Source organism: Leptosomus discolor, chromosome 1 (genome assembly GCF_034619465.1).
Source record: "Leptosomus discolor isolate bLepDis1 chromosome 1, bLepDis1.hap2, whole genome shotgun sequence".
NCBI classification, from domain to species: Eukaryota; Metazoa; Chordata; class Aves; order Leptosomiformes; family Leptosomidae; genus Leptosomus; species Leptosomus discolor.
The window spans coordinates 218,441,349-218,467,686 of NC_141391.1; the positions used below are offsets into that span (position 1 = coordinate 218,441,349).

Genomic DNA, 26,338 nt, shown 5'->3' on the forward strand with positions numbered 1-26,338 from the left:
AAAGTGTTGAAATAAAAGTTGACTTTGCCGGCTGCGTTCCAGCAGTGTGGTAAGGACGGCGCAGCTCAGCAGAAACGTTGTCTGGGTCCTCCCAAAGCAGTCGAAGACGACGGGTACAACAGCGCGGCAGCTGCTTTTCTCGCCCGACGCTTGAGATCGTGGAGAAGGCTGAGCCTCACGGGTTTGCCGGGAGCAGCGGGGCAGCGCTGTGTTCCTTTGCCCCGTCTGCCCGGGGCTTTCGTCCTCCAGAGCGGCTCTTTGCAGGGCCCTCACGACGTGCTGGTGTGACCCAACCGGGGGCCTGGGCACCCGTGTCCCCGACGCAGACGGGCTCCAGCCCGGGGACGGCGGTGCTGGGGGTGGCTCTGGGCTTGCAGCAGGGCTGGTGCAGCGAGGCGGCGCCCGCCCGTGGGTCGGGGCTGGGGCTCTCTGAGGTGCAAAGGGCACCGCCACGAGCCTCGGCACAGGGAGCTTGTTTCCAGGCGTTCATTTTATTGGAGTGGTTCTGATCCCTGGGTTTGGGGCTGGCGTGCCGGCCTCGTTCCCTGTGTGCAGCTCTGGCTTGTGCTGGCTTTGTGCGCCGTTTTTTGGCACAGGAGCATGCGGAGGGGTAAGACGGGGTTTTTTCCGAACCATCTTGTCTCCTCCCTTGCACAAGTTCAGCTCCAACATTTGGGAAGAGCCTGAGATGATTTGAGTAGAAACCTGCCCTTTTTGGAGATTGAGGGGGTGAGGATTGCGCCTCTCAAGGGGTGTGGAGGTCATGAACCAGCAGCTCAGAATGTCGCAGGGAGGGCCCAGCGTTGCTGCAGCCGACCTGGCAGCTTGGGCTGCCGCCCTCCGAGCCCCCCAGCCAGGGCGGGGGGTTCAGGTGAGCACAGTGCCCCAGCTCTCAGTTCCCTCTCACGTGTTTGGTGTCGTCCTCTCGCCCGAGGAAGAGTGAAAGTTCCTGATGCGTTGGCTCTGTCAGCACCTGGGAAGGAAACCTTCGGGTTACAGACGGAGACTCAATCACGTGAGGTGGAAACGACTTGTCATCCTGTTTGTAAGGGGTTTAGTTCTGTGTAGTTTGATTCTGACCCACCCGTTTTACCTGTGGTGGCTTGAGTCAGCCCTGCTTGTGGCTACATCAAGGAATGATATCTGAATTTGCCTTCAGGGTCTGGGATGCTTCAGCAGCATTTGTACGTATGGGCTTTGTCTGGGCTTCCTTCAGCACCTGCCAGTTTAAAGGCAGAAATGCTGCTTCTCCCCGTGGAACTGTGAAACTTCTTACCAGGAACCTGCCACTAGGCTTTACGTTTTCCTTCCCAAATCTCCTTAGTCCTCTGGTGGATACTGTGGAGAGTGGAATTACTTCAGGCTCTTCATCCCCGGATTTTTAGATTGCTGCTTTGCTGTCCAGGGAAGGAGAACCAGTGAAGGCTCAAAGAAAAGTGACTTAGGGGCTGCCTGGACTTAGCTCAGCTGCTTTTTTTTTTTGTCTTGTGAGGGGAAATCTAGCGGTTGTAGATTAAAGTCTTTTGTTCTCTTGAGTTCATCTGCTTAACGCTTCAATTGCAAGTGAAACTAAAGCTTTTCAGTAGTAGTGATGTAAATTCTTACTGCTGTGAGCTTTCTTTAGTGGAAATTATAATCAGATTATTTATTTCTGCAGCGGTTTTTCAGCACACCCGATTAGCTTCCTCTTTGTAACTGGCTTAAATTTTATCACGTGTGTTCTGAACGGGATGGGTGATTTCTTCCCTCTCGCTACATGAAAAAATGCAGAGGGGTTCATTGGTGGTGGGTAAGCCCCTCGTGTGCCCTGCCGGCATGAGCGGAGGGCGGTGCTGCTGCGCCGGCGGCGCTCGCCCTGCTCGGGCCCTGCGGCCGTGGGGGGCTCTCAGCCTGCCTGCGGGGTGAAAGCGGTTGGGACTGCGACCCCGGGGCTCCCGGCGCTGGTTGGTTTGCTACTGGCTGTTGTCTCTTTCCAGGGCAGAAGGTGGAATGAGGCGAGGCAACATGGGCCACCTCACCCGGATAGCCAACGCCGTAGTGCAGAACATGGAGAAGGGCCCCATGCAGACTCAAATTAGTGAGTTCATTAAAGGTACGTCCTCCTTTCTCCATCCCCGACCCCCTTTTTTTTTCCCCTGGATTAAATAACCCTTGCAGGCCTTTGTCAAGACTTTTATTGCGTGTATCTCATGAGGGTCCCTTTTATGGTGGGCAGTGAAGGGCAACGGAGCTGGGGAGGGGTCTGGAGAACAGGTCTGTGAGGAGCGGCTGAGGGAACTGGGGGTGTTCAGCCTGGAGAAGCGGAGGCTGAGGGGAGACCTCATCGCTCTCTGCAGCTGCCTGAGAGGAGGCTGTGGTGAGGGGGGGTCGGTCTGTTCTCCCAAGGAACAAGCGACAGGACGAGAGAAATGGCCTCAAGCTGCGCCAGGGCAGGTTTCTTCACTGACAGAGTGGTCAGATGTTGGACCAGGCTGCCCAGGGAGGTGCTGGAGTCCCATCCCTGGAGGTGTTCAGAAGATGTGCAGATGTGGTGCTGAGGGACATGGTTCAGTGGTGGCCTTGGCAGTGTTAGGGTAACGGTTGGACCTGATGATCTTAAAGGTCTTTTCCAACCAAAATGATTCTATGATAGTGAAAAGAATTTCCAGTTAAATATCACAATTTCCTGTAACTTAAAACAATGTCTAGACCAAATCTGGTTGCTCTTTGTTTTGATAGAGTTTTGTTGGAGCTTTGTTTTTGCAGCCAGAGACTGACGGCACCCTTTTGTGCTGAAGAATGCTTCTCTTTGTGCGGATTTATGTGCACGTCTGTCGTGCTGAGGTGCAGCCTCCTAGGGTGGTGTCCATGGGTGGGGGTTCTGTTCTTCCCTGTTCTTGTACCCGCTGAGAGGGAGAGAGGTGCAAGAGTAAATGATCGCAGGGGCTCTGCGCCTCTGCTTGGTGGGAGATACTGATGTTGCCAGGCTTTGTCCGTCGTATCTTCATCGGGCTTTGATTTTGGGAACCAGTTCTACCTGGTGTTTTTGTGTGAGAGGAAACAAGATTTTCCATCTCTGCCTCTGTGAAGGGAAGCAGCGAGCTCAAATGGGACTTGAGTTTCCATTTTTGGCTTCTAAGGAGCCTATCGAGCGGTCATACAGTAACGTGATGTGCTGTCCTAGCTATGTGGAAGTTGAGACGTTCCGAGGATTTTAGTAAAACTGGAAGTTTCACAAGTCCTGGTTATTTCTCTCTGTTGTTTGACTGTACTGGGTCTGCCTGGGATGAAGAGAACTTTATTCATCGCAACTGTGCAGTGCTGTGCTTGGGATTTGTGACTCCCAGGCACCAGTTTTAGCTCTTGCTGAGTGGTCACACGTGTGCTGGTTTCCAGAAAGCTGTAGGAGAAGTTTTCTATCTTTAGCCCGCTGTAATTCCACCAGCAAGCTAAGATTGTTAAGAGCAGTAATACATCACTGGTTGGCCCAGTGAAAGATGTTCCTTTCTCTGTGGAATTTACCATTTTTAGGAAATCACGGGTAAAATGTAGTTCCCTTTGCAGAGCACGTACAGAACGCATGCGTGACTTGGCAGGTGTGCGTGTCTGCTCAGAAGCTTCCAGGTCACCCGTGGGGCTAAGCCACTGCCTTGCTCCCTTCCCGGTGAGTTGTGGTAACCTCTGTGGTGACCTTGTTGTTCCAGAGCTACCTGAAGATTGCAGAGGGAGGTGGGAGAGTTTTGTAGAAGAGACGCTGACGGAAACAAACAGGAGGAATACGGTGGATTTGGTGAGAAGAGTGATTTTGTGCATGTTTCAGATGGGCTGCTATCTTCTGGACTTTCTTTAACTAAGAGAGAGTGATGTTGCTGGGTTTTTTTCTTCTTTTGCTGGTTTTCATGACGTAGGCTTACAAGGGCAGAATGTTTGTAGAAAGCATACTCTGTAACGGTTCTTCAGGCAGCAGCAGCAGCTCTGATACGTGTGGGCAAACTCTGGACCACGTGCCCGTGTTGTTCATGGGGACAGTTTTGCCTTCTGGGGAGTTTGGTCTTTGCTTGTACATGTGGAAGAAAAGTATTTGAGCTTCCTTAGCTTTCACTTGTGCTTATTTTTTTTGTCCTTTTTTCAGGTGAGCACTCACCATCTGCACTCTTCCAGTGAGGATGAAGACATTGAGAGTGCTTTCCCCAATGAACTTTCTCTCCAGCAGGTGAGTTGCCAACACGCTCTTCGCCATGCCTGGGAAGCTTCCTTCCCCGGTGTGCCCGTAACCCGTCCTGGTATAAAGCAGCTTCCAAAATGCTGCCCTTAGTCAGCGCGTTTGGCTCTGTTGTGCTTTTCCAGCGTTGTCACTTGTGTGGTCTGGGCTCCAACTGGGAAGAAACTGGGCTCAGACTGCGTCGACGTCCCGGGTACCCGACGTGTCTCACGTTCCCGTGAGGCTGTGCCTGTGCTTGCTCTTTCCCTGTCCTCCGCCGGCGGGGCGCTGGGGGGTGCTGAGGCTGGGGAGCAGCTGCAGCGGGCGGCTGCGGTTCCCGGGCAGCGGGTGGTGCCCGTCGCCTGCCCGCAGGAGGGCCGGAGCCGGCAGAGGGGTTCTGCTTCCTCTGGGCTGCGCGGGCCTCTGTGAAAAACTGAGAGAAGGGGCCCCCCGAAACTGTTGGCCGTAAAGAGCGGTGAGCAGGAGAGTCAGAGCAGTAAAGAGCCTCGCCTGGGGAGGGAACGGAGGTAATTAAGGGTTCGCTGGCATTTAGCAAAGATCTCGGGGTCCTCAAAACCTGAGGTGCTCGGCTGAAGCTCCATCGAATGGGTGGAAGCTGGTTTTCGGGATGAGGTATTTAGACAAGTTCTTCCAACCTTTTTTGGTGCGAAGGACAGAAGGAGCGTTAGCAGAACGTACGAGTTTCAGCCTGTTTGTCAGAAAGCTGCCTACGGGGGGTGAAGAGGCAATCTCCTGTGAAATCTAGTTAGGGGTAAAAATGGGCTGAAAATAGTTTATGGTGGCTGTTTTGTCCAGATACTCTAACTGGCTGCTCAGACGTTACAAGTACCTTTATTTTCCTCAGCTGATACTTAGTGCATTGCAAAGAGGAGAATGCATTGCCTTTGGGGAAAAAAAAAAATAAAGATGATTTTGTCTTTTATCGTGACAAGTATCAGTACGGCTGCGGCCAGGAGCCTGCAGAACTCCTCGGGCGGGAGCACGGGTCCTTGTGCCCCCGCGGTGCAGCCGGGGCGGAGAGCAGCTGCAGAGGGCGCGTTCGAGTCGCGTCGCTGTAGCGGGAGGGCGCTGCCCACCCGCGCTCGCCCCCCGGGGAGGAGAAGGGATCTGGGAAGGGATAAGGCCACGCGCAAGAGCAAGCGGGAGGTGCCGTTCGGAGGCAGCAGCAATCCTCCTCCTAACTAGAGCGCGAGGCGTGGCTGGGTGGGCAAAGGTGTGGCCCAGAGCGCCGCTGGGCAGTTCTGCGGGGCGCGAGCTGAAGCAGAGAGGACCCGAGCTGCCGTGGGAAACCAAGCGCCTGCTGGGGGCGAGTGTTGTCCCCGACGCGGGGGGTAGTTCTTCCGTTCTCCTTGGCGAGTGTCCACTTGGAGGCAGTGAGCTCCAGGAGCGGTTTGTGTTAGCAGAAGGTGAGCTGCAGGGGAGCAACGAGAATGACCAGAGGTGTAGAACGTGACACAGGGAGAAAAGTTGAAAGAATTTGGTCAGCTTGGTCAAGAGAAGACAGGATTACGTGGCGGCCTGTGCCTCATCCTGTGCCTTAGAGCACCTTCCTGGTGTCCGTGGTGGGTCTAGGTTGCAGCAAGGTAAATTTCGTGCTGCATCAGGCAAAACCAAACAAAAGGAAAAAACGCAGCACTGTTTTAATAGAATCATGAAGCCAAGGACTGGCTTCCTAGGACATTTCCTAACTCTCCTCGGGAGCGGTTAAGAGCAGGCCAGAGAAGCATCTGTCCAGGACTTGCAGAAGCCTCTTTGATCGTGCTTTGAAAAGGGGGTTGGAGTAGACGATTTCTCAAAGTTTGTCAATTTTCTACGATGTTAATGCGTTTCTAGAATCTGTGTTTTCAGCCAGCTTGACCGAGTATCTCCGGACACCGTAACGTGGCTCTTTTTCCGTTCCATTGCTCAGGCCTTCTCCGAGTACCAGATCCAGCAGATGACAGCTAACTTTGTGGATCAGTTTGGCTTTAACGACGAGGAGTTTGCAGACCAGGATGATAATATCAAGTAAGTTGATAAAACTTCAGGAGGCTTAGATGTGGCGTTGAAGCCTCTTTGCATCTCGTCTTTCTTTGTCCCGTCAGGGTTTCAAGGGAAGCTCGCTGTGTGCCTCCTGTGGTTTGGAACAAACCAAAAACCGCTGATCTCTTCGTCTTTTTATAGGGGTCCACCCTGATCTCCTTGTGGCACCAAGGAGAAGTACTTCATTCTGATGAGAAACATTTTTAATAAAGCACACAATTATTATCCAGCCATATTCTAGAATGAATTCAGTTGCACAGAAAGCAAAGCATTAGAGCTAACTGTAGGCAATTATGCAGATATTCTCCAGGGGTGTTAAGCCTTTATTGAAATTAGGAGTAGAAAGAATAGTGTTCTGATGAAGTCCGTGGAAGGATGTAGCCGTTTTCTCTCTTACAAGAAAGGAAACACAGGTAAGGCAGGAGCGAATGACGGTTCCAAGAAGGCAGATACAGGGGGACTTAATGTTACGTGACTCGCTGAATTCGGTGCTCGGCATTTGTGCTGCTTTATAGAACTATGTGATCTAACAAAAAGCGCAGCTCATCTTCTCACCTAAACATCGTAGCTGAGGGAACGACTGGGACTGTAATTATCCCACTTGTCCGTGCTGGTTCAGAAACTGTGAGCATTTAGTGCTGGTTCCTGACGGAGAAGGCTCCGGGAGGGTCCCCCACGTGTTCCCTGCTCGTCAGTTTTGCCCATTCGCTGTCGCCTGGTGGCAAGGTTTGTCTCCATCAAAGGGACTAGTTGTCACCCACCCGAGGTGACAGGGAGAGGATGTGGCAGCGCCTCCAGTGCGGACGTACCGTCTGAGGGCTGGTACCCGCAGGGCAGCAGATGCTGGGTCTGCTCTGCGAAGAGCTGCAGGGCCCTGCTGTCCTGCAACCCTGACAGAAACCGGAGGCTTTTAACCCAGAAAGCTCTGGGCACGCCACATCGCTCCGACTCCGTGCCTGCTCCAGATCTGCTTTGTTGAGGATCCTTTTGCTGGTTCTGCTCAGACCGTGTTCTTAGCAACTACTGGGCTCCGTGAAGTACTGTAAAAGACAAGACAATGTGGAAGTAGTTTGGCTGCTTCAGAGTTGCTTTCAAGCAGGAATCAAAGTAGAGAGTTGTCAGATCCCTGGGGTCCTAGGAGCTCCCTTAAGGTGTTTGCCAAACAGTTGGGAGCCGTGTTCCAACATGGAGAAAAACGTTGGCGTCCAACTTTCCTGCTTTTTTTGCTGAGTGTTGTAGGTGTCCAGAACTTCAATAAGGCCAAAAAGTTCCGGGCTAGAACGAGAGTTTAACTGAGCATGGGTTACTTCGTTCTGCATGTTTTAAAAAAATAAAGTACACTGTTAACTTCTTATCAGATGGCAGCAAGTACCGAACTCAGGTGTGTGCAGGTGGAGCTCACCTGCGTGAGGAGCTGCTGAGCCGCCGTTTGGAAGTGAGCGTGGAGCTGAACAAAGGCGGTCACGGGGATGCGCCAGCCGTCGCTGCAGTTGTGGCTGCAAAAGGAGGAACGTGCTGCAGGACGGGTCTGGCCTTGAGCCTTCCGAGGGCGCTGCTCCCTGTCAGCTGCTTCCCAGCTGTTGAAAAGCGCTGCAGATAGGAATTTGAGTATTTTAAAGGAATTTGAGTACTTTAAGAAGTATTAATCGTGTTTCGGTGTCCTGGTGATTTGCGTGACAGTGTTTTTTTTACCAACTGAACAGTCTTTAAAAGACAGTAACGCTGTCCAGACTTAGAGATATGGGGAACAAATACTGCAGCGACCCGAGCGGTGCCAGCGGGTCGGAGTTTCTCGGCCTGTAGCACCCTCTGCTGTTCCCACAGGGGGCTCTCAGAAATTGGGTTCTGTAGTGGTTTTTGCAGCGTTCACGTCTTGGTGGTGTGTCGAGGTTGTTGAGCCGCCAGCACACCGAGGTTCCCCCACGTTGCTGTAATTACATCAGACCGGGCGGGCGCCATCCCCCGAACACGCGCCCACCGTGGGCGTTCGGTCCCGTCGCCGGGTCTTGTCTCGTGCTGAGGACCCCGACGGAATTCCCGGGTGAGCGAGGGACTGGAATCCCGGCGCAGCTCCTGCTCTTTTGAATTCATTGGGAATTTGGGGTTTTTCTGTAAGATTTGGCTTAGCTGGAGCGACTCAGGGAAACCCTGGAAATGGCCTTTGTGCCCCGTGGGTACCACGGGAGTTGGACATAACAGCCAGACGTTGCTGTGGTTGCCGTGAAGCCCCCAAATCAACGCGGTAACGACAAAGGTTGTTCATTCGGGTGTTGAACCAGACCTAAGCATGGAAGTGTGCAGTAATCTCCACCTCAAAGAGAGGAGGCCATTGCCCGTAGAACAGGAGGTGTGAATGCTCGGGGAACCGGCGCGGAAGGCGCTGGGTGGTCACACAAAGCCTCTCCATGGTTAGCCGCCGTCCTGGTCCGGCGTGGGGGGGCAGAAGTGCTGCGTTACTCCGTGCTGTCACTGAAGTTTCTTTCCCTTCTTTTTGCAGTGCTCCCTTTGACAGGATCGCGGAGATAAACTTCAATATAGATGCGGATGATGACAGTGTAAGTGGGTATTTTGGGGTATTTATTGAACAGGACAGACTCGGGCAAGGTCACGCTTGAATCGGCTGTTGTCATTCTGAAAGAAAAAAGATCTGGCGTGTTATTTGGGTCAGCGGAAAGGTGTCCTCGTAGCTGAGTCCACTTCAGGAACTCGGGGCCTTACAGGTACGCTCAGAGAATCTCCCTGCAGTTTATAGCTGCGGTGAGGATCTGCAAGAGTAGTGCCCTTCGCATCCAAGGAATCTTTCTCTCTCTCTGCAGTGTCAGTCTGTTGTTCTGGTCCTTACTTCGATAGGCTTTCCATGCACAGCCTAGGAAAAAATGCCAAGAGAGAGGACTGGGGTTCTTGTGGGTCTGAGCATTGCTGTGCTGTGCCTTGCCTTTTCTGTTTAACTGACCTAAAGGACGCTGCACAGTGGCTCAAAGGGGTGATTCCACGCTCATCTCCTGACCAAAGCTTGGTTTTGTCGATACTAAGTAAGACTTAGGTTTTCCTTAGTCTTAAAATATTTCCTTTTTCACTCGAACAGCACTGGGAAGAGTTTTTCTTCTCTCTTCTGGCTCCTCTAGGCAGCCTGCAGCCACCAGGAGCTGTTCATACGCTTCTCTCCACTTGGGTTTCTCCTGAGTGGGCAGTTTTGGGGGGGGGGGGGGGGAGTTGCCCTGCAGCCCTTGGTTTGCCCTGCACCACCTGCGGGTCGCCACGGAGTCAGTCGTTCAATGGCGAGCTCCAGGAGGCCGCAGCAGGCGCCGTGGGCGTGCGTGTGCGGGCGCCTCGCTGCACCAGTGCCTGAAAACAGTCGTTTCCAGCGTGAAGCTCGTACGTCTCGAAGGGGGGACGTGCACATGAGTGGGGCGTGGGCAGGTTTGCTCGGAAGCTCCCTGCAGCCCTGTCGGGGGAATGCGGTCACGGAAGGAAACCGCGCTGGGGATTGTTCATCCAGGGGGACGGTTCGCAAACGGGGCACGGCGTTACTCGCCGAGTTCCGGGCTGGGCAGCTTGGGAACGTGTTCCTGAGGGAGCTCTTGCCAGCCCTCTCCTGCGTCCCTGCCGTGTGGGGGGGGGCAGAGGGAGTCGGGGAACACGCAGCCGTTGGAGCAGCGTGCGGGAGAGCCGGCCGGTCTGGGAGCCGCGCGGGCTGAGCGGCGGTGGTGCGTGTGCTGCTCCCGCGCCTGCTGTGCTCTTGCTGCTCTTCTGCAGCGGCACGTGGCTTGTGGCGCAGCTTGGGGTGTGCAATGAAGCGCCAGCACCTTCGTGGTACTGGTTGTGCGCAACTGCTGTTCTGTGAACCTGCCCGTCATTGAAGCTCTTGTTTCTGGCTCCAAACAACGGGTGGAATTTTATTTCTTTTTAATACTGTTTCAGCCCAATGCTTCCCTCTTTGAAGCCTGCTGCAATGAGCGGATCCAACAATTTGATGATAACGAGGAGGAAGAAGATATTTGGGAAGAGAAGGAGATAACCTATGCAACCCAAGTTAAATCAAGAACACGGTAAGGTGAAAAGATCGATTCCCTCCCACACCCCCTTTATGCTCTGAAACTGTACGTTTTGGTTAAGTCCATGCTGAATTGTTTGATATTTACATGCTTTTTCTGACATCAGCCAGAGTACTTCCCGTGTCACACTGCCACAGGAAGAGGTTTGTCTTGAATGTGAAACGAAGATCCAGTTTGAGGGGAGACAGTAATGATGGAAACCCCTAATTACTGAGTCTGCTACCGAAGATATTAAAAAAACCACACACGCACCCCCTTAGTCTGAAATACTTCGAACATACTCCTTTCCTCATGTTTGGAGCGGAGGAGGTTGAAAGGGGGGTTAAGACCGAGGGCAGTAGACAGAATAGGCTTTTTCAGCAACGTTTTGTGAGAGCGAGTGGCCTCCCGTGGTGCGTCTCTGGCATTGCACGTCACCTACAGATGCCATCCCTTTGATAGAGTCCGTTGTTGAATACAGCTACTTCTGTAGTTCTACGTCTGAAAATCTGATCGAATGAGACAGGAAAAATGGCCGAGGCTTCGCGTTTATTTGCCCACATCAAGAAACTGATTGTCCTGCCCAGACGCAGAACTGGTACCGCAGTGGTGTGTCCCTCCTGTGCCACTGGTTTGTCTGCCCCTGTCAGTCTCCGGCCCTGAATATGTCACTCCAACATACTTCCCATTGCAGCTCTGCAGATGTGTTTTGGCAGGTGAAGCACGCAGGGACTTGAGCGGCGATACGTAGGGGAGTGCCGGCGGTTGCCTGCCCCAGCTTTGTGGCTCTGGGGGAGATCAGCCCCGTAAAAGGCGTTGGGCGTCGCTTGGGCAGGGCACGGTTTGTGCTCCCTCCCCGGGGCAGGGAGGAGCTGCCTGCCCTGAGGGGTTTTCTGATTCTGGCTTCCGTGATTTAGATTTGGAGCATCTCAGACCTCAGAGAGTTCGTCAAAAAGTGATCTTGAAAACGGAGATCATGATGGCAGCGTGGACTCCGAAGAGGAGGAGGAAGCAGAACAGCAGCCGCCTCCTTCCTCGGCGAACAGCAAGAATAATATTTCCGAGCAGAAGGAGTCTGACTCCTCTGAAGGTAAGGGGTTTAAACCAGCGGCATCCCATCTGAACCCGCCTCAGCAGGGGGTTGGACTGGGTGATCTCCAGAGGTCCCTTCCAGCCCCCGCCGCTGTGGGATGTGAAGGGCGATCGGCGGTCACCGCTGCCGAGCAGCAGCCGGCAGGTTGCCGGGTTTCTGTGGCTGTCGGGGCTCCGGCCCGCGCAGAGAGAAGGGCGAGTGTCAGCCTTGGCGTCTGCCCCTGCGGTGTGGGTGAGGCCGAGCCCTGCCCCTCCGTCGGGAGAGCGGGGTGGTGCTGCGGCCGGGCCGAGAGCCGCCGCACGGGCGCGAGTGCGGTAACACGCTGGCTCCTTCAGGACAAGCAGCGATGGACGAACTCTGAGGGGAGGGTGGTGACGTTCACTCCCTACGCCCGAGAGTTCTGTGCAGGCCCTTGGCCCGGATCCCCGCGCTCCGTGCATCCGCCTTTTCGGCCGAACTGCCTCTCTGGTTTCGGTTTGCGTTTGCAGCCCTGCTCGTACAGTGCCTGGAGGAAGGCTGTAGGGTCACAATGCAAATAATGCTGTGTGAGTTCACGAGGCACCGAGCTTTGTCGGCAGGACAAATTCATTCAACCGAAATAAAGAGACAGAGCTGTTTTCCCAAACATTAGTGTCTTATTTGGTGGAAGCATTTTCAGTTTCAAATTTGTGATTTTTAGGGAGAGAGGTATGTTCTGGTGAATAAGGAGTACACTGGGGCCGTAAAGAACAAATTATATTCTTAGTTTTGCTCAAGGTCACTTCTGTGATCTTAAACATTTTAATCCCTCTGTCAGTTCCTTACCTGTAGTTGCCCAAATTAAACCATTAGCGACTGAAGTGGTCGAAAGCCATGGCACTTGGCTTTGACAGGAAACCACGGGGCTTAGAGTTCAGCTGTTAATCGCTGGCTCGAGGAATGCAGACATTCACCATGTCGTTTGTCTTAATTAATGCTTCTCTGCATGGGGATAATATTAATATTTATCAGGAGAGGGATTTTCGAGCTGATCGTCTGTAACCTGTGGGACAGGCAGCTTCCCACGGGTTTCAAAGCAGTGCCGTTGGACCATCTTTCTTTTCTGGTCTCTGGGATCACTTTGGAGTTGGGATCCCAGTTTTGGGATGGCCAAAGCCTCGAAGGACTCACAGGAATTCCAGTCGGTGGTTCTGTGTCCCCAGGGTCTGGCTGGACAGCGGTGTTCGAGCCCGTCAACTCGAAGCCCCCCACACCCTGCGTTGCCATGGATGTTGGATCGAGTGTGTGGGATTCAGCAGCCCCCGAGAACCCCACGCCCGAGGAGAAAGGGTGGGCAAAGTTTACAGACTTCCAGCCTTTCTGTTGGTAAGACAGGCACGCGTTCTTTCCCTTTCTTCATGGCTTTCGAGTGAAAGAATGTTTGAGATCTGGTTTGATGGAGCACCTTGGCCGTGACATTTTCTTCTTCCCTTTCCCTTCCCCTTGCTGCCCCTTGGCAGTTTTTCATGTTGTCTGAGTGTCTGGGTCAGGGCTTCGGGCTTCCCTTTGCCTTCCAGCGCGTCTGACTGGTGTTAGCACTTACCTCTTGCGATGCAGGGATACTTCCTGCATCGTCACCGCTGCTACGCTGGGAGTATGAAATGAGTAGATGAATACGATTTTTAGAAGTTACAAGTATTTACGTAAAGAAAGAGTGAGCCCTAGTGCTGCCTTCTGTTGGGGGTGTTTAGCAGCACAACCAAGCCACCTGTACTTCATTCTCAAGGCTTTTCCCCCTCTACTTCAGCTCAGAATCAGGCCCACGGTGCAGTTCTCCTGTCGACACGGAAAGCAATGATTCCGATGGAAACCCGAAGCAGAGTCAGGACAAGAACTGTAAGTGGGACTGGTACCAGACAAAACAGATGTGGTGTTTCAGCTGTTTGACGTGCTGCGTAGCGTGCCGAGTGCGCTGGGGGGGCTTCCCTCCGGTGTCGCCTGCCTTGTCCTCCTTGGAGGCTGTCTGTGTTAAACACGGGCAGGGGGTGGCAGGTGGAGACGCTGGTTTGTGGGGCTGGGGGTTTTTTTTCCTTACTTGCCAAAATAACACTGCATGCGGCGGGATCTGCGCAGAAAGCGTCATCTCGAGATTTGCCGTGGCTGTAAACGCTCCGTTTTACACCACCCTGCTGGCCCGGCCTGCCCTGGGGAGTTGCTCCTGTGGGTTTGTTCACTTTGCAATGGGGATTGCTTCCTTTTCTCAGTCAGCACTGCCTCCCCCTGCGTTTGGAACGTCTGCGTCACGAGGAAAGCGCCGCTGGTGGCCTCGGACAGCAGCTCCTCCGGAGGCTCCGACAGCGACGAGGAGGAGGATAAAGCTGATATCGTCACGGAAACCATCAGCACAGGCTCGGGCCAGGAGACCATCAAGCTGACTATGGATGCTAAAAACGAGAAGGCTGTTTTCACCAGGTGCGAAAGGAATCTCCTTGGGCTGGGGCCCCGCTCGGCCCCCGTGCCAGCCCTCGTGTCGCTAGCGGTTCGCGTGTCACCCTTCCCTTTGGCCGCCGTGGCTCACACACGTGGTCCTGTGTGAGCGTGCCTTGCAGCTTTCTCCTCACGGGGTTTTGTTGTAAGAAAATATTTACAGCAGGTTTATTTTAAGAAACGTGTGTGGCTCGTTTTAGCCACGGAGCCACGTCCCAGAGGCATCGCCCGTCTGGCTGCCCCAGAGAGCCGGGCGCTGGCTCGGGGCAGGGCTGCCAGCTCGGACGGCACAGGGGAGTCCAGCAAAGCCTCACGTGGTGGCAAGTGCAAGGTCTGACCTGGACTCGGCCTGAGGTCTTGCGGGGGGAAGATTTAAATGACTCAAGCTGTCGTTTTCCCCTCGCTGTCAAAGTAGTACGTTACAGACCATAAATGATAACGGTGCGAAATGCCAGGAAAGGAGCAGATCCCGAGATCCTGGGCAGCCACTTGGTTGGAATTGCCCGTGCTCGAATCTGGCCTACTTCAGTCAGTTGAGGGGGAAGTTGCTTTTCGACACAGTAAGCTTCTGGTTCACTTTGGTGCATCCAGAAATACAACCCCGTTTTAAGAGACTTGGCTTTTTCCCTCCTGTTCCTTACAAGCGTGTAGGGTGTGATTTAACTAGCTGGAGCTGCTGTGGTTTGTGCATCTGGCTCAGGAACAGGTATGTACATTTTATAATGTTGTGGTTCTGTGACTTTTTTGGATAATCCACGTGAGCTGCTCGGCGTGTGCGCACAACTCCAGCACATAGTTACTGGGGGTTGCAAAGCGGTGGCTCGGAGAACAAGGGGGTTACGGAACTATGGGGAGCTGTGGGAGGCAGTTAAGGACAGGCACGCTTGGCTGGGCAACGCTGAAGTGAGTTTTTGGTAACGTGACTGGGGTTTGGTTTTGGTGCCCGCCTCAGATGGCCTTTCCTCTTCGGACCTGCCAGCAGTGAGGGGCCTGCGGTTTCTTTGCTGGCAGTGGTTCCACCCGGAGAGCCGTTTTGCCCAACGGAGCTAGTTTGTGTGCGCAGGGCTGGCGTGGCCGGGCAGGCTGGCTCCATGAAAATGGACCATGAGGAAAGCAAGAACACTGCCTGCTGCGCTGGAGCAGCGCCTCCTTTTCCAGTTTTCAGGGAGCTTGAACTACAGCTCATTAGATCCGTTGGCAAGCGTGTTTAACACAGCTCCTGTGCTCCAGCTGTGTTTCCTCTCTGGATGCACGGTGTGAGCAGGGTAGTCTTACTCACGTCACTGTCTGGATCCTCAGCAGCAGTGCCACTCTTCCTTGGCAGGTTCTTCCATCTTCCGTTTATTTCCTAGCAGGTAGGACGTGCTTTTTTCTGGTTTGGCTGGCGAGAGGCGGTGGGCTGCGCTGCTGTTGCAGGCAGTGCAGTTCTGACGGTGTTTTTCTCTCTAAATAAGTGTGTGTATCTCGAGCACTTTCAAGACGGACGAGGCTTCCAGACCCTGCTTGGGTTTGCCTGACTGCAGTTCTGCAGAACTAACTGCGTTTTGGCAGAGGAAGTAAATACTCGAATAACCCCAGTCTCCACTTTAAAGGTGTCTGTAGCTTTCCACAACCATAACTGTAGCCAGAAATCAAAATAGAAGTGGTGGGAAGACAGAAACCTGGTATAGATGGTGGTTTCAGCTGCTCCAGGTCTGTTCAGTAGGCAGGTTTCTCCCAGTGTGTGAACTGCCATCTTGACCAGTGACAGTGATGGAAACTGCCTGGTATGCTCAGCTCTCCCAGACCAGCCTGCCTCCTGTCGGAGCAGACGCAGTTAAACAGCCGGTAGTGAATATGTTCGTTTCTTACCATGTTCCTTAACAATTCCAAGGAGATGAAATATGCTGAAAGCTTCAGAGTATTTTGGATTGACTCTGTGGTTCTTGACGACTTTCTACAAGCACTTCCCCAGCAGTGCTGAGCCTTTACCGAACCACAGTCCTATTTCTGTAGAAACGGGTCTTCCTTCTCCTTTTTTCCCCTCCCTGCGACACTGAAATCTACAGTGGAGATCTTTAATGCTCCTCGGAGCTACACAAGGACTCTCTGGATTCTACGATCACTGGGGTCGTGAAAGCTCCAGATGTTACAGCACATCTAAATACCCTCCATGACCACCTTCTCAGCTGCTCAAGCTTCCCTGCCTGCTCGTGCCGCCCCAGAATTTAAACTCTGGAAAGTTAATGATTTGTCCTTGCGTGGCTTAGTAGAAGGTCCCTCGTGGCAATTCTGCTTAAACTGCGGCTAAGAATATTGGCCACCACGCAAAAGAAGGCGTTTCAGATGTATTTAGCTGATTTCTCTACTTCAGATATATTTAGCTACGTTCCTTTCCCATATCTAATTGTATATGGTAGTTTCTTGTGAAAAAAACAGTAGTTTTGCAGAAGTTCTCTGACTGAAGAGCTTCCAGTATTGCCAAATCTCACTCTGGGGTAACTTCAGGATGTGTGTTAGGCTTGAGAAAGATGCTTTTTACAGTGTATCGAATCTTCTGCTTCTTTTGTACGTTGACATGAATTTTATGTGGAAAATGCCGTGTTTGGTGACTGTACTCTTTGAAGTAGCTTTTAGATGTTCCTGCATGTTCTCCTGGCAGGAACGCCGCTCGAGGGTACCGTTGCAAAGTTAACTCTTTTGTCTGTTTTTTCAGCATCTTTACTGTTTTCTTTTTCTTCCTTTGCTTTCTTTCTCTTTCTGCCTCTCGCTGCCTTTCTGTCTTGCTGTGGGTATTGCTCAGAGTGTTTAGACCTGCAGTCAGAGGGTATGTATGACGGTCACCTTCTCAGGGTTCCAAACATCCACCTGACAAGTAGTTTCTCCCGATAGTTACTTCATGCTGGGCTGGAAAAAGGAGCTGTTGGACTGGGAAAGCTCATCTTCTCGGTTCAAACAGATCCTAGAAACTGTATTTCGGAAACCTGAACTGGAGGTTGCGCGTAGTCCTGTGTGAAAGGACGCGCCCAGTCACAAATACGGCGCTAGGGGTTTCCTGCATCGGGTCCTTGAGCTTCTGCCACGCCGCTGTTTGTGAGCTCTTTCTGCAAACGGCCTTTTGGGAGGGAGGTTCCAGCTGGGGCAGGGCGCCCGTGGCCTTGCGGGCCCCAGTTCGCTGCCGCCCCGCTGCTGGGGTTGCTGCTGGTGCGAGGGGGGTGCCCGAGGCTCTTGAGGCTTTCTCGCCACAGCACTAACGAACATTTTACTTGGGTGCTGCCATATGCCATAAAATAACGATGGATCTCTTTTCCAAAGGATTTTTATTTTATTTTATTTTTTTTTACAAAATACTTATTTTTTTCCCTGTTTTCTTTCTGTTTTAAATTGTGGGGTTTTTCTAATTATTTCCTAGAATGCATCCATTGAAATGCGTTTTCCCAGTCACTGTGCGAGCTAGCAAGGCCTTGCAGTGATTTCTGGCTGAGATCAGAGACAAAAAGAGAAATGCACGGTGATAAGCGTGTCCCCATACTGTTTCATGTGACGAGGGGTGTGTTACAGCAGTCCTTCAGACTCCCGGGTCTGGGAGGGGGGGTCGGAGCTGAGCAGCGGTACCCTCCTGCCTCCCGAGCAGGGGTTTGGGAAACGCAGCTCAGCGCGCGCCCACGGTCCCCGCAGACGGAGGGATTTCAGAGCTGTAAGCGCTGTGGTGGGATAAAGCAGCTGTAAGAACGATGTGTACTTACTTAACTTACTAATTTAATAATTGGCAAGGCCATTTTCACAAGCTTTTGCCTCTTTTGTGAGCCCACGAGTGCGTATTGCATTTCTCTCGCAGTACGTGCTACCAGGCTGCGCTGCGTGCCAGAAGAATGCAGGGATACCCCGGCTGTTCGTGAGTGATCCGAGAGATCCCTGCCAGAACTGGGCTGGCTGAGGGTTCTGGGAGCTGTTGAGAGCGAGCGCAGGCTGTGCCGGTCTCGGGCACTTGTGCCAGGCTTTGCTGCAGTTGGAGCAGCAGCCGATGGACGAGGCCGGGAAGCGCGAGGGCTCCGCAGCGGTGTCAGCCTGGGCGGGCCCCTCTGCTCCCTGGCGTCAGCAGTCCCGAGACCTGCATTTCGTGGGGAGAGCAGAATAGTGACAGCAAAGTACGTGCGACGCGAGCAGTACCTTTTGGGGGCAGGACTTGCACTTCCGTGTCTGTGTGCTTGAGTTTTCATTGTAGGATTTTGACCCAGCGCTTGACAATCGTAAAGATGAAATGCAAAAGCGTACCTGAAGTGTTTCGCTGCTGAGGTGTTGAGTAGGGTTTCTAAGCAGCTCCTTAAAAGATGAGCTGCACTTCAAAAAAAAAAAAGTAAAAAAAAAAAAAAAAAAAATCCAGCTTTTGCTGTGAATGGTGATAGCGGGCTTGGGATGTTTGTAACTTTTCATTTCTCTTTCAGTTCATTAACTTCACCTGAAATGCTTTTTTCCCCTTCCATCTTTTTTTCTTTTCTTTTTTTGTTTTCCATGGTTGAATATGTTTATACTGTCCCCTTCTCCCTAGTGCCTCCTCACCCGCCTAGCTCGGATAAGCAGCTGCAACAGCAGGCTTAGAGGGGAGGCTGGAATCCATCTGCAAACAGTGGTTGCTGACCGTTAAAACCAAGTACATTTCTTCTGTGTCTGTGTGATAGCAACCCTCAGTACACTCGTCAGCTTTGGAGGCCAACACTGTCGGGGCTGCAGCGATTTCCTCAGAACAGAGGTGAAATGAGACAGCACTGACAGTTCCTGCTTCTTGCAGGAATTTCTGCCATCTCTCCATTACAGTTTCTGTAAAATCACCCTAAAGGTCTCCTCTTGTTTCTGATCATACACGGTCCTGGGATGAAGGCACTTCCCTTCCCTTCTGACAGCAGCGACCACCCTGAGTTGCTGAAATAGCTCAGAAATAGCGGCTGGCAGCGGTTCCTCCCGTTGCCGTGGGCGCGGGGGCCGAGCCAGGCGCCTGCGCAGGGCTGAGCAAGGCGATGCGGTGCAGCGCCCGCTTACGGGCACCAGAGAAAATAATCCTCCAGTTTCCCAGGCTGAGTGGAGTGACGTTGTCACCGTGGATGTTTTGAGCTCTCCCCTTCTGGAATACGTTTTTCTTTGTGCCTGCCGACTGTCGCTCTTGCATGGCGTTGGGCTTCACCCTTGCACGTGACGAGCATGAAACGCCGGCACCAGAAGTGGTTGTGTCGCCTTTGGCTGCCTGGCCGCAATGAGCGGCCCGAGGGCTTGGGTGGGACGGGGAGGGGAAGCCAGCATGCTGTGGGAAGCGGTGTGTGGAGCATGGCGCCACCGGTCTGGGAGAAGCTGGCTGCGTGCCGCCGGACGCTTGTTCAGAAAGAAACGTAAAAGTCACTAATCTGAGGTCCCGTTTCACCAGGAGACTTTCCCAATCAAAGCTGAACGCTCGGTGCGGTAATGGACATAGATGGGACCTTCTAAGCTGACATAAGTGTTGGCCTTTTTAACGAAGATTGCATGTAAATTTGGAAGAACCTCCCACGTTGTGTGACTTTGTCTGGTTAACAGCCAACAAACAATTTCCTGGTGTGGCGAGAAGAACGTGTGTGGCATGGCTGCCCTTGCATCTCTTGCTTTGTCTCGTGCCTGCTGGTTGCAGAGCCTGGTTTTTAAGGACTTGCTTGTGGGCTCGGCATGAGACTGTGTTTCGGTGCGCTCGTTACGCAGGTCTTCGTTGTTTATAGCACCGGTGTCCTTCCTAGTGTGTCTTCATGGTGTTTTGTGGTCTGTGACACTGCTTGGTTACCAAAGAGACTAGAGGATACCTAAAGTGTCTCCCAGGAGCCGCAGTAGTGAGCTTCAGAGGTGGGTAGGACTGAACTCGCAGGCTGTTCCGTTTCAGTATCAAATCCTTCTTTCCCGAAACACCTACAGCTCTTTGGTCGCTTGGGACCGCAGCGTGAGTTCTTTACAGACCCCTCGGCAGGGAGCTGGAGATCAGGGTTGCACGTCGCGTCGCCCAGAGCTGCGTTAGGTGCTGCGGCGTGCGGATTTCCGTCTGGCGCTACCAGTCAGGGCCAGCTTGGCTTCGCCGAACCACCAGCAAAGCTGTTACAGCTCGGTTTGTCTTGCTGGTCCGAGAGGCTCTCGGTGAACGGGCTGGTGGAGAGAGAGGGTGGGAGCACGATGTGTTTCGCAGTTGTGCTGTCGAAATGGGTGTTAGAAAGAAGTTTGTGTAGTGAAACCGGGCAAGAGAGGGGTTCAGAAAAATGGCTGCGCTCAAGTATTTTCTCTGTGGAGCTGGTGGAAATCTGCAGGAAGAACTGAATTGTTACCAGAAGTTACGTGAGCTCCTGACGAGTTCATCTTCATAAACATCTTCTTTATTTTAGCTGGGGGTCGGTTCTGATCCAGAGTGGGTTTATGGCAGCTTCAGTGATTATGAAGTGCAAACTTTGTTGAATCCTGTTTTTCGAAGAAGAAATGGCGCTTCAGGGAAGACCGCTGTGGTGTTAGCTCGGGGAAGCTTTGTGTGGCAGGGTTTGGGCATTAGAGCAGAAAAGAAGGAACCACCACTTCGTAGCACCTAAGGTTTGCAATGAGGATACATCGTCTTTCTTGTTTTCCTGTGTTCTGTCACAAGTAGGAAAAGCTGAGAACTTGGTGCTGTCTTCATGGCAGATTTTCCTCTCGGAAGTGTACGGAGTTGAGAGCCACTAGTTGAGAGAGCTGCAGGTTTTCAGTAGCGTGTGAAAAGCAAATCCCTGCGAAGCATTCACACGAGCGCGGGAGGAGCAAGTCCTGCACCCGGCACGGGCTCGTCCCTGTTGGGCTTCCAGCAGAAGGGGAGGCCTTCCCTAGAGGAGCTGGAAGCCAGAGTTCATTCTCTGAAGTGCCTTGTCTGAAGGGTCCCTGGAAACCTTGTTGGAAGCAGCTGCAGTGCTGGCACGGCCGTGCGGGGCTCCTGCTCTTCTGGCTGTTGGGGTACCCAGAACACCTCTTCGTTTCCCCGCGGCGAGGCAGGACGTGTGTGTGTATTCTGCACAGACACCAGCAGCTTTGACCAGAAGTGTTTCGGTGACCTTCCTTGTCTGATCCTTGCACACATCAGCGAACACAAACCAGCAGCTTTTGAAGTAGTAGTATTTTCAATACTTCTTCGCTTAAAATTACTATTGTGATTTATCACGTAGTTGTTCTAAAGGAGGTGGGAGTGCTTGGCGGTACGCGTCACCCGGAGGAGAGGTGGTTGTGCCTGCCTCGAGGAACTTGCTGCCTTAAAAGACAACCCATAGTTGATGCTTAAGGTGCGAAATACATGAGGAAGAGTAAACAAGAGCGGCTGACTTGTTTCCCTTTGACCCTCTTTACGATCCCCTGCCATGCTTCAGGGCGGCCTGTGGAACGTGTCGTTGGAGGGCGTTCCTCCATTCGTCACCCTTGGGTGACTGTGGGCGAAGCTCAGCAAGTCCCACGCTCTGAGGCTGGCTCCGGCAGGAGGTATTCCTTGCTGGTGTCTGCAGTACGACACAGGTCTTGACCCCTCGGAGAGGTTCCCAGCTGAGGAATCACTTGCTTTCTTCACAAGACATTGGGCAATAGTCCACTGCTGCCACTTCTTTAGACCCCAAGGTCGTCTTAAAGCTCTCTTGCAGAAGCCTTGTGGCGTGAAGGTCAAGTAGAGGTTGTCCTGTGCAGGATGCTTTGAGCTCGGCTGTCTTACACCTGCGGTGAAGCAAACGTGATCGGCTCTGCTAAGCCCGATGCTCACCAGGCGTCCAGGTGAGGAAGCGCCACCAGACTCTGTGCCAGGGCTGTCCCGGAGCAACCAGCTGGTGGTTGGGAGGAGACATCTCCAACTTCATGCAAACTACGTTCGAACCTTCTAGAGGTGGAGATGGCTGGGCCTAATCATGCTGGTCACGTCTTCCAGTCTTGTTTTCTGGTGAGACTGATGAGTTTGGACGTTCAGCTTGTGCCCTGGGGGTGGTTAGGTCTCCCACAAGGCATTGCAGTGCTTGTGGAAAGAGAGGCCTCTCTGTCACGAGTGACCTCCAGGGTGGTATTTACAAACTTGGTGGTTAAGTCGCAGATTTTGGCTACGATGTTGAACTTGGTGAACATAAAGGGGGATTGTCGTGGCTGTCGCGTGGGAAAGCCCAGCGGGCAGGGCTGTGGGTGGCATTCACAAGTCGGTGGTGCCGCGTGCTAGCCCGTTGTGCAAGAAGACAGCGTTCTGCACGGGCTTAGGCTTTCTGTTGGGAAATTTGTACAAGTGGCTTTGAATTTGAGCTTAAAAATTCCTAATTCTTTCTGGCGTGGGGAGCAGCAGAGATCTGTTTGCAGGGCTTAACTGAGAAGAGTCTGGAGTAGCTACGGAGGCTGTTGCTGATAGCTCTTCCTCCTCAGCCCGCCTTAACCAGCCTCGGGGGAGAACAGCTCTATTCCTCGCAGGTGACGCGCTCCCTGGCCCTGCCTGCGGCCTGGCCGGCGTTTGGAGCGTGTGACCAGGCTGTGTGGGGACACGGAGGCGGGCTGTTGGGTGCACTGGCAGCAGGGTCCTCCCAGGCTGCGCTGAAGGGACCCAGCTAGCTGCTGGAGATAGGCTGGCCGGAGGAATACCGACGCAAAATATTTACAGGTGCTGGAGTTTACTCTAGGCTGGAGTGAGATACTGGTGTGAACCCTCCTGCCTGGGTCACGGCGTCCCGTATTCCACACAAACGCCTTGTCTTGGTTCACCCCGTTGGTTTGGGCTGTGAGTGTCCTGCTGCGGAGGGTTGCGTGTCCAGCTCTGCTTTTCTGTGAGCCTGGTGGAGAGGGATGAGTTTCCGTGCCCCCTTGGTGGTCAGGTAACCGCAGGACTTGGTAACATCGGAATCCTCGTGTCACGGAAATTTTAGTGATTGAATTGACGAAGTTTATCTTTGAGCAGTTTCTGTCTCATGAGCTGCGGTTCCTTGTGTGGGAAGTCATTTTCTAATGACATTTCTGGCTGCTTAGTTCGATTCTCTGCTGTCTCATCTGTCCCCTGCGGTTTCTCTAAGGTGTATTTTTGGACTCGCGGTATTTCTTGTTAAGAGCACGCTAGCCCTTTAGGGAGATAAATGTTTTGATCTCATTGTTCCTCATTTTAATGTATTTTTTTTCAAGAGCACACAGAAATAGAACCTTGATCTCAGAATCCGTCACGTGTCTTAATTACCCGACTGCGATTATACGTGAGCATCATGAACTCCCCCGGCAGCTGGTGGCAGGATTCCAGCTCAGTCATCTGCTGAGCTCTCCTTCCATTTCTGTAGGCTTGCTCTCTGAAAGAAGGAGAAGAAATCATGCTTGCAACTGGGTCTGGGCTAAAACCAGGAGGAGGATCGTTCACACGCAGGCTTGTCCTCTGCCTTACAAGGCAAAAACTAGAGATATTCACAGCGATCGCTTCTCCAGTTAGAAATGTGGGTTGTCTTAGTACAAACGTAGAAGATGTGCAGGTTTTGTGCTAGCAGTTCTTTTCCTTTCTCAGGATTTGAGCTTCTGTTTTGTTGTAGGGCAACATCACTGGAAATGTTGTCCCTCAGGCGCTGGGATTCTGTCGTCCGATGTGTTACTGAAAGCGAGTTAGTTAACCCTGTTCGGCTTCTGAAGATACCGCTCGTGAACGTCCAACTTTTTTTTCTTCCTCAAGATTTTAGGTTCTGTACTTAAATTTAAGTCTTTCCAAGGTGCACACAGAAGTATCAGATGCCACTTGGGAAAAATCTGTAGAGTAGAGAGCGTGGGTGCCTGTGGTAGATCAGAAACGGGCTTTGCCAAAACGGGCAGCTTGGGGAGCGGTGGGTTTGGAAATCTGCTTGACGGTGTGCGGCAACAGAGGGCAATTCCAGGAGAGGTGAGCTCCTCTGGGCTGCCTTTCCCACCAAAGGCTGGACCCGCGGATCCTCTGAGGTCCCTTCGAGCCCGGCTGGTCCGTGGTCCCGTGCGCTGGTTCTGACAGCCTCCGGTCACCGCCGGGGCAAGCAGCCCGCTCTGGCGTGCTTGCTGCCAGCGGGAAGCTCGACCTGGCCCCTCCGTGCTGGCAAAGCCTTGCCCGAGTGAGCTTCACGCTCATCCTTCCCCGGCTCGGTTCCTGCCTGCGTCCGTGGGAGAGCAGCAGGGGCAGTCGCGGAGGGTGCTGAAGTGGTTTGCAGGCGGCGGGGGTACGCGGGGGGCGCTTAGGCCGGGCTTTGCCGCAGGAGGTGGGGATGCCTTCCCCCAGGGGCTGCCGTGCTCGTGCCTCTTGGGTGTCTCGGTGACTTCTAGGAGACGTAGCCTCCAGGATGCGCACGCTGCTTTTTAATTCCAGTTTATTTTCAGTTCTTATTTCTTTATGGGATTTTGTAGCCTGTGCTGGGAGAGGAGGGGGGATATTTTTTTTTTCTCCGTTGGAATTTAAGCCCCATTAATTGACATTTTGACGTGAACTTGAATTCTCCCCACACAGTGATGCGGACTGCATGGTCATTGATAAGCTGGCCATCACTGACATCGGAACAACAAAAGCATCCAGACCCCTGAACAACGTGGCCCAGCGCTCGGAGGAGCACCAGAACACCGCCGCCGTTGTCACAGCTGTCACGGAAACGGCCACAAAAGACAGGTGAGAAGGTCAAACCGCGCCTTGGCCAGCTCGTGACCGAGAATCGGTTTTTACCACGTCCCTGACTGTGGTTATTCAACCTTTAGTGTGCAGCCAAAGTGACACGAGGGGCACGACTGGAGCCTCTCGGGGGGCGTTACGCTGCAGGCAGGGTAGGGCTATCGCTGCGATTCACTGCACATATCTTGCCGTTTCCCAGAAGTGCTGTCGCTGTCAAATCATCCGTTTTGTTAAAATAACGGACTTCTCATTTTGTACTCGTGCACAACAAGCACTCAGATAATATGGAAGGGGTGTTCAGGTGAGCGTAGAGACATTTACACTTAAAATAGGAGGAAATGGGGAAATGTGTTTTGGTAACTGAAACTGGAAGTAATCTCCAGGACAAATGATATTAATAATGTTGGACGTGACAGTTTAGGTATTTTTAAATACGGAAACCAGTCCTTCTGCGTGTTTAGCGCTGTCACCCCACAGCTTTGCTCCGACTCCTGGTTCGTGGCCAGAGATGTGTGTCAGTGAGGTGCCTCTGCTCCTCCCGAGCTGAGACGGCCTCTCTTGGCTGTCTCGGGCCTCCTGGGGCAAGCTTGCTGTTAGACTGAATCTCGGACCATGGTGCTTGGCGGCACCCAGACACCTGGGCCGTCCGGGGGAATCTCTTCTGTTTGGTGCTTCGGGTGAGAGGAAGAAGTTCCCACCAGCACCTTGAGCTTCCTGCAGCCAACCCCCTCCCACAAGTCCCAGCGCTGGTGTGACTTGTACTGGGGAGGCAGCCGAGCGTCCCACCGGGTCGTCGTTCTCAGCACTGCGCCCCAGGTGCTGCCAGGGAGCTGAGCCGGGACCCGGGGGTGGCAGCGAAGTGGGGGGCAAAGCCCCTGCAGACAAGGTGGGGGACCCCATCCAGCGATGGCCATTCATGTCCTCGTCCTGGGACGAGGCAGGTCCCGGGACAAGCCACAGGCTGAAGTCAGCAGGTCCGTGGCAGGAAGGGGTGAAGCCGTGCGGCACAGCGCTGGCAAAGGCCTGAATCCGGCTCTGAGGGGATGGTGGAGGGTGCCTGGGGGGAGACCGTGGACAGGGCTGGTCAGGCTGGAGCCTTCAGGTGACTCAGGGCCCCGACAGTCAGGTTCCATGCGTCTGGTTCAATAAATCCATAAATTAATGTCGTGCAGCCGGCGGTCAAAGCTGACGGCAGTTTCTGCTCTGATTTTTAGGCGTAGCGTTTTGTAACGGGCTCGGAGGAGGTTCTCATTAGGAAGCGAATAATGCTTTAGCAGGGAGAAGGAACAAAACGAGGGGAGGGGTGGCTGAGCTGGTACCGAAGAGGAGAGTTCCCAGCCAGGGAGGAAGCCAGCTTTGGGAGCGAGGGCGTTCCCGTAGTCGCGTTTCTCTAACGCTACTCTTTGGGTTTCTCTTTAGGAAAGAAGAAGTCTTGCCCTGTGCTGAAGCCACGTTAAATGGCCCTGCTTGATGAAACAGATGCAATGGGACGTGTGTGATCCAGGCCAGGCTGCTACCTGGTGATGCAATTTGTCAATTTATTATTTTTTTTTTTTCATTTTAATTTTATTTTTTAATAAATGCTGCATTGATGAGAGAGCTGGCATTCAGGACCAGACACGCAGTTTGAACACCAACAATCTGTTCTGAAAGACACTTGCATTGTCTAAATGTAGCATTGATCAGTTAGTCATCACAGGAAAGACGGGGTTCTTCCCTAGCAAGCCTTCTGCCTAATTTTAGTTCCTTGTCCCCTTCCCCCTCCCCCTTGTTTTTTGTTTTGTATTTGGGGTTCAGTCCTATTTTCTTAGTGTTATTGCACACAGTATTCAGCTTCTCTTCAGAAAGGTAGCAGGTCTAACGCTGGGACTTGGACAGGGCACAAGAGTCCCGCAGTCGTGTGACCAAAGTTCCTGATGGAGCTGTCTTTGGGC

At 52.9% G+C, this 26,338-nt stretch overlaps 1 protein-coding gene across 2 annotated transcripts in view; it reads left to right on the forward strand.

The window, feature by feature from the left end:
* Positions 1–26,001, forward strand: part of PPP6R2 (protein phosphatase 6 regulatory subunit 2) — a 101,407-nt gene extending 75,406 nt beyond the window's left edge. Inside the window, exons 13-25 of one of the 2 annotated variants that reach the window (XM_086481197.1) lie at positions 1,977–2,092; positions 3,684–3,769; positions 4,112–4,192; positions 6,111–6,208; positions 8,721–8,778; positions 10,145–10,272; positions 11,175–11,347; positions 12,532–12,694; positions 13,116–13,204; positions 13,573–13,780; positions 16,578–16,601; positions 24,249–24,404; positions 25,824–26,001. In XM_086481197.1, coding sequence (XP_086337323.1) covers positions 1,977–2,092; positions 3,684–3,769; positions 4,112–4,192; positions 6,111–6,208; positions 8,721–8,778; positions 10,145–10,272; positions 11,175–11,347; positions 12,532–12,694; positions 13,116–13,204; positions 13,573–13,780; positions 16,578–16,601; positions 24,249–24,404; positions 25,824–25,875 — 1,432 coding nt within the window. In that variant the 3' untranslated portion in view covers positions 25,876–26,001. The remainder of the gene's footprint in view (positions 1–1,976; positions 2,093–3,683; positions 3,770–4,111; positions 4,193–6,110; positions 6,209–8,720; positions 8,779–10,144; positions 10,273–11,174; positions 11,348–12,531; positions 12,695–13,115; positions 13,205–13,572; positions 13,781–16,577; positions 16,602–24,248; positions 24,405–25,823) is intronic. The other variant, XM_086481189.1, reaches the window with a different exon arrangement.
* The last annotated feature ends 337 nt before the right edge of the window (positions 26,002–26,338 follow it).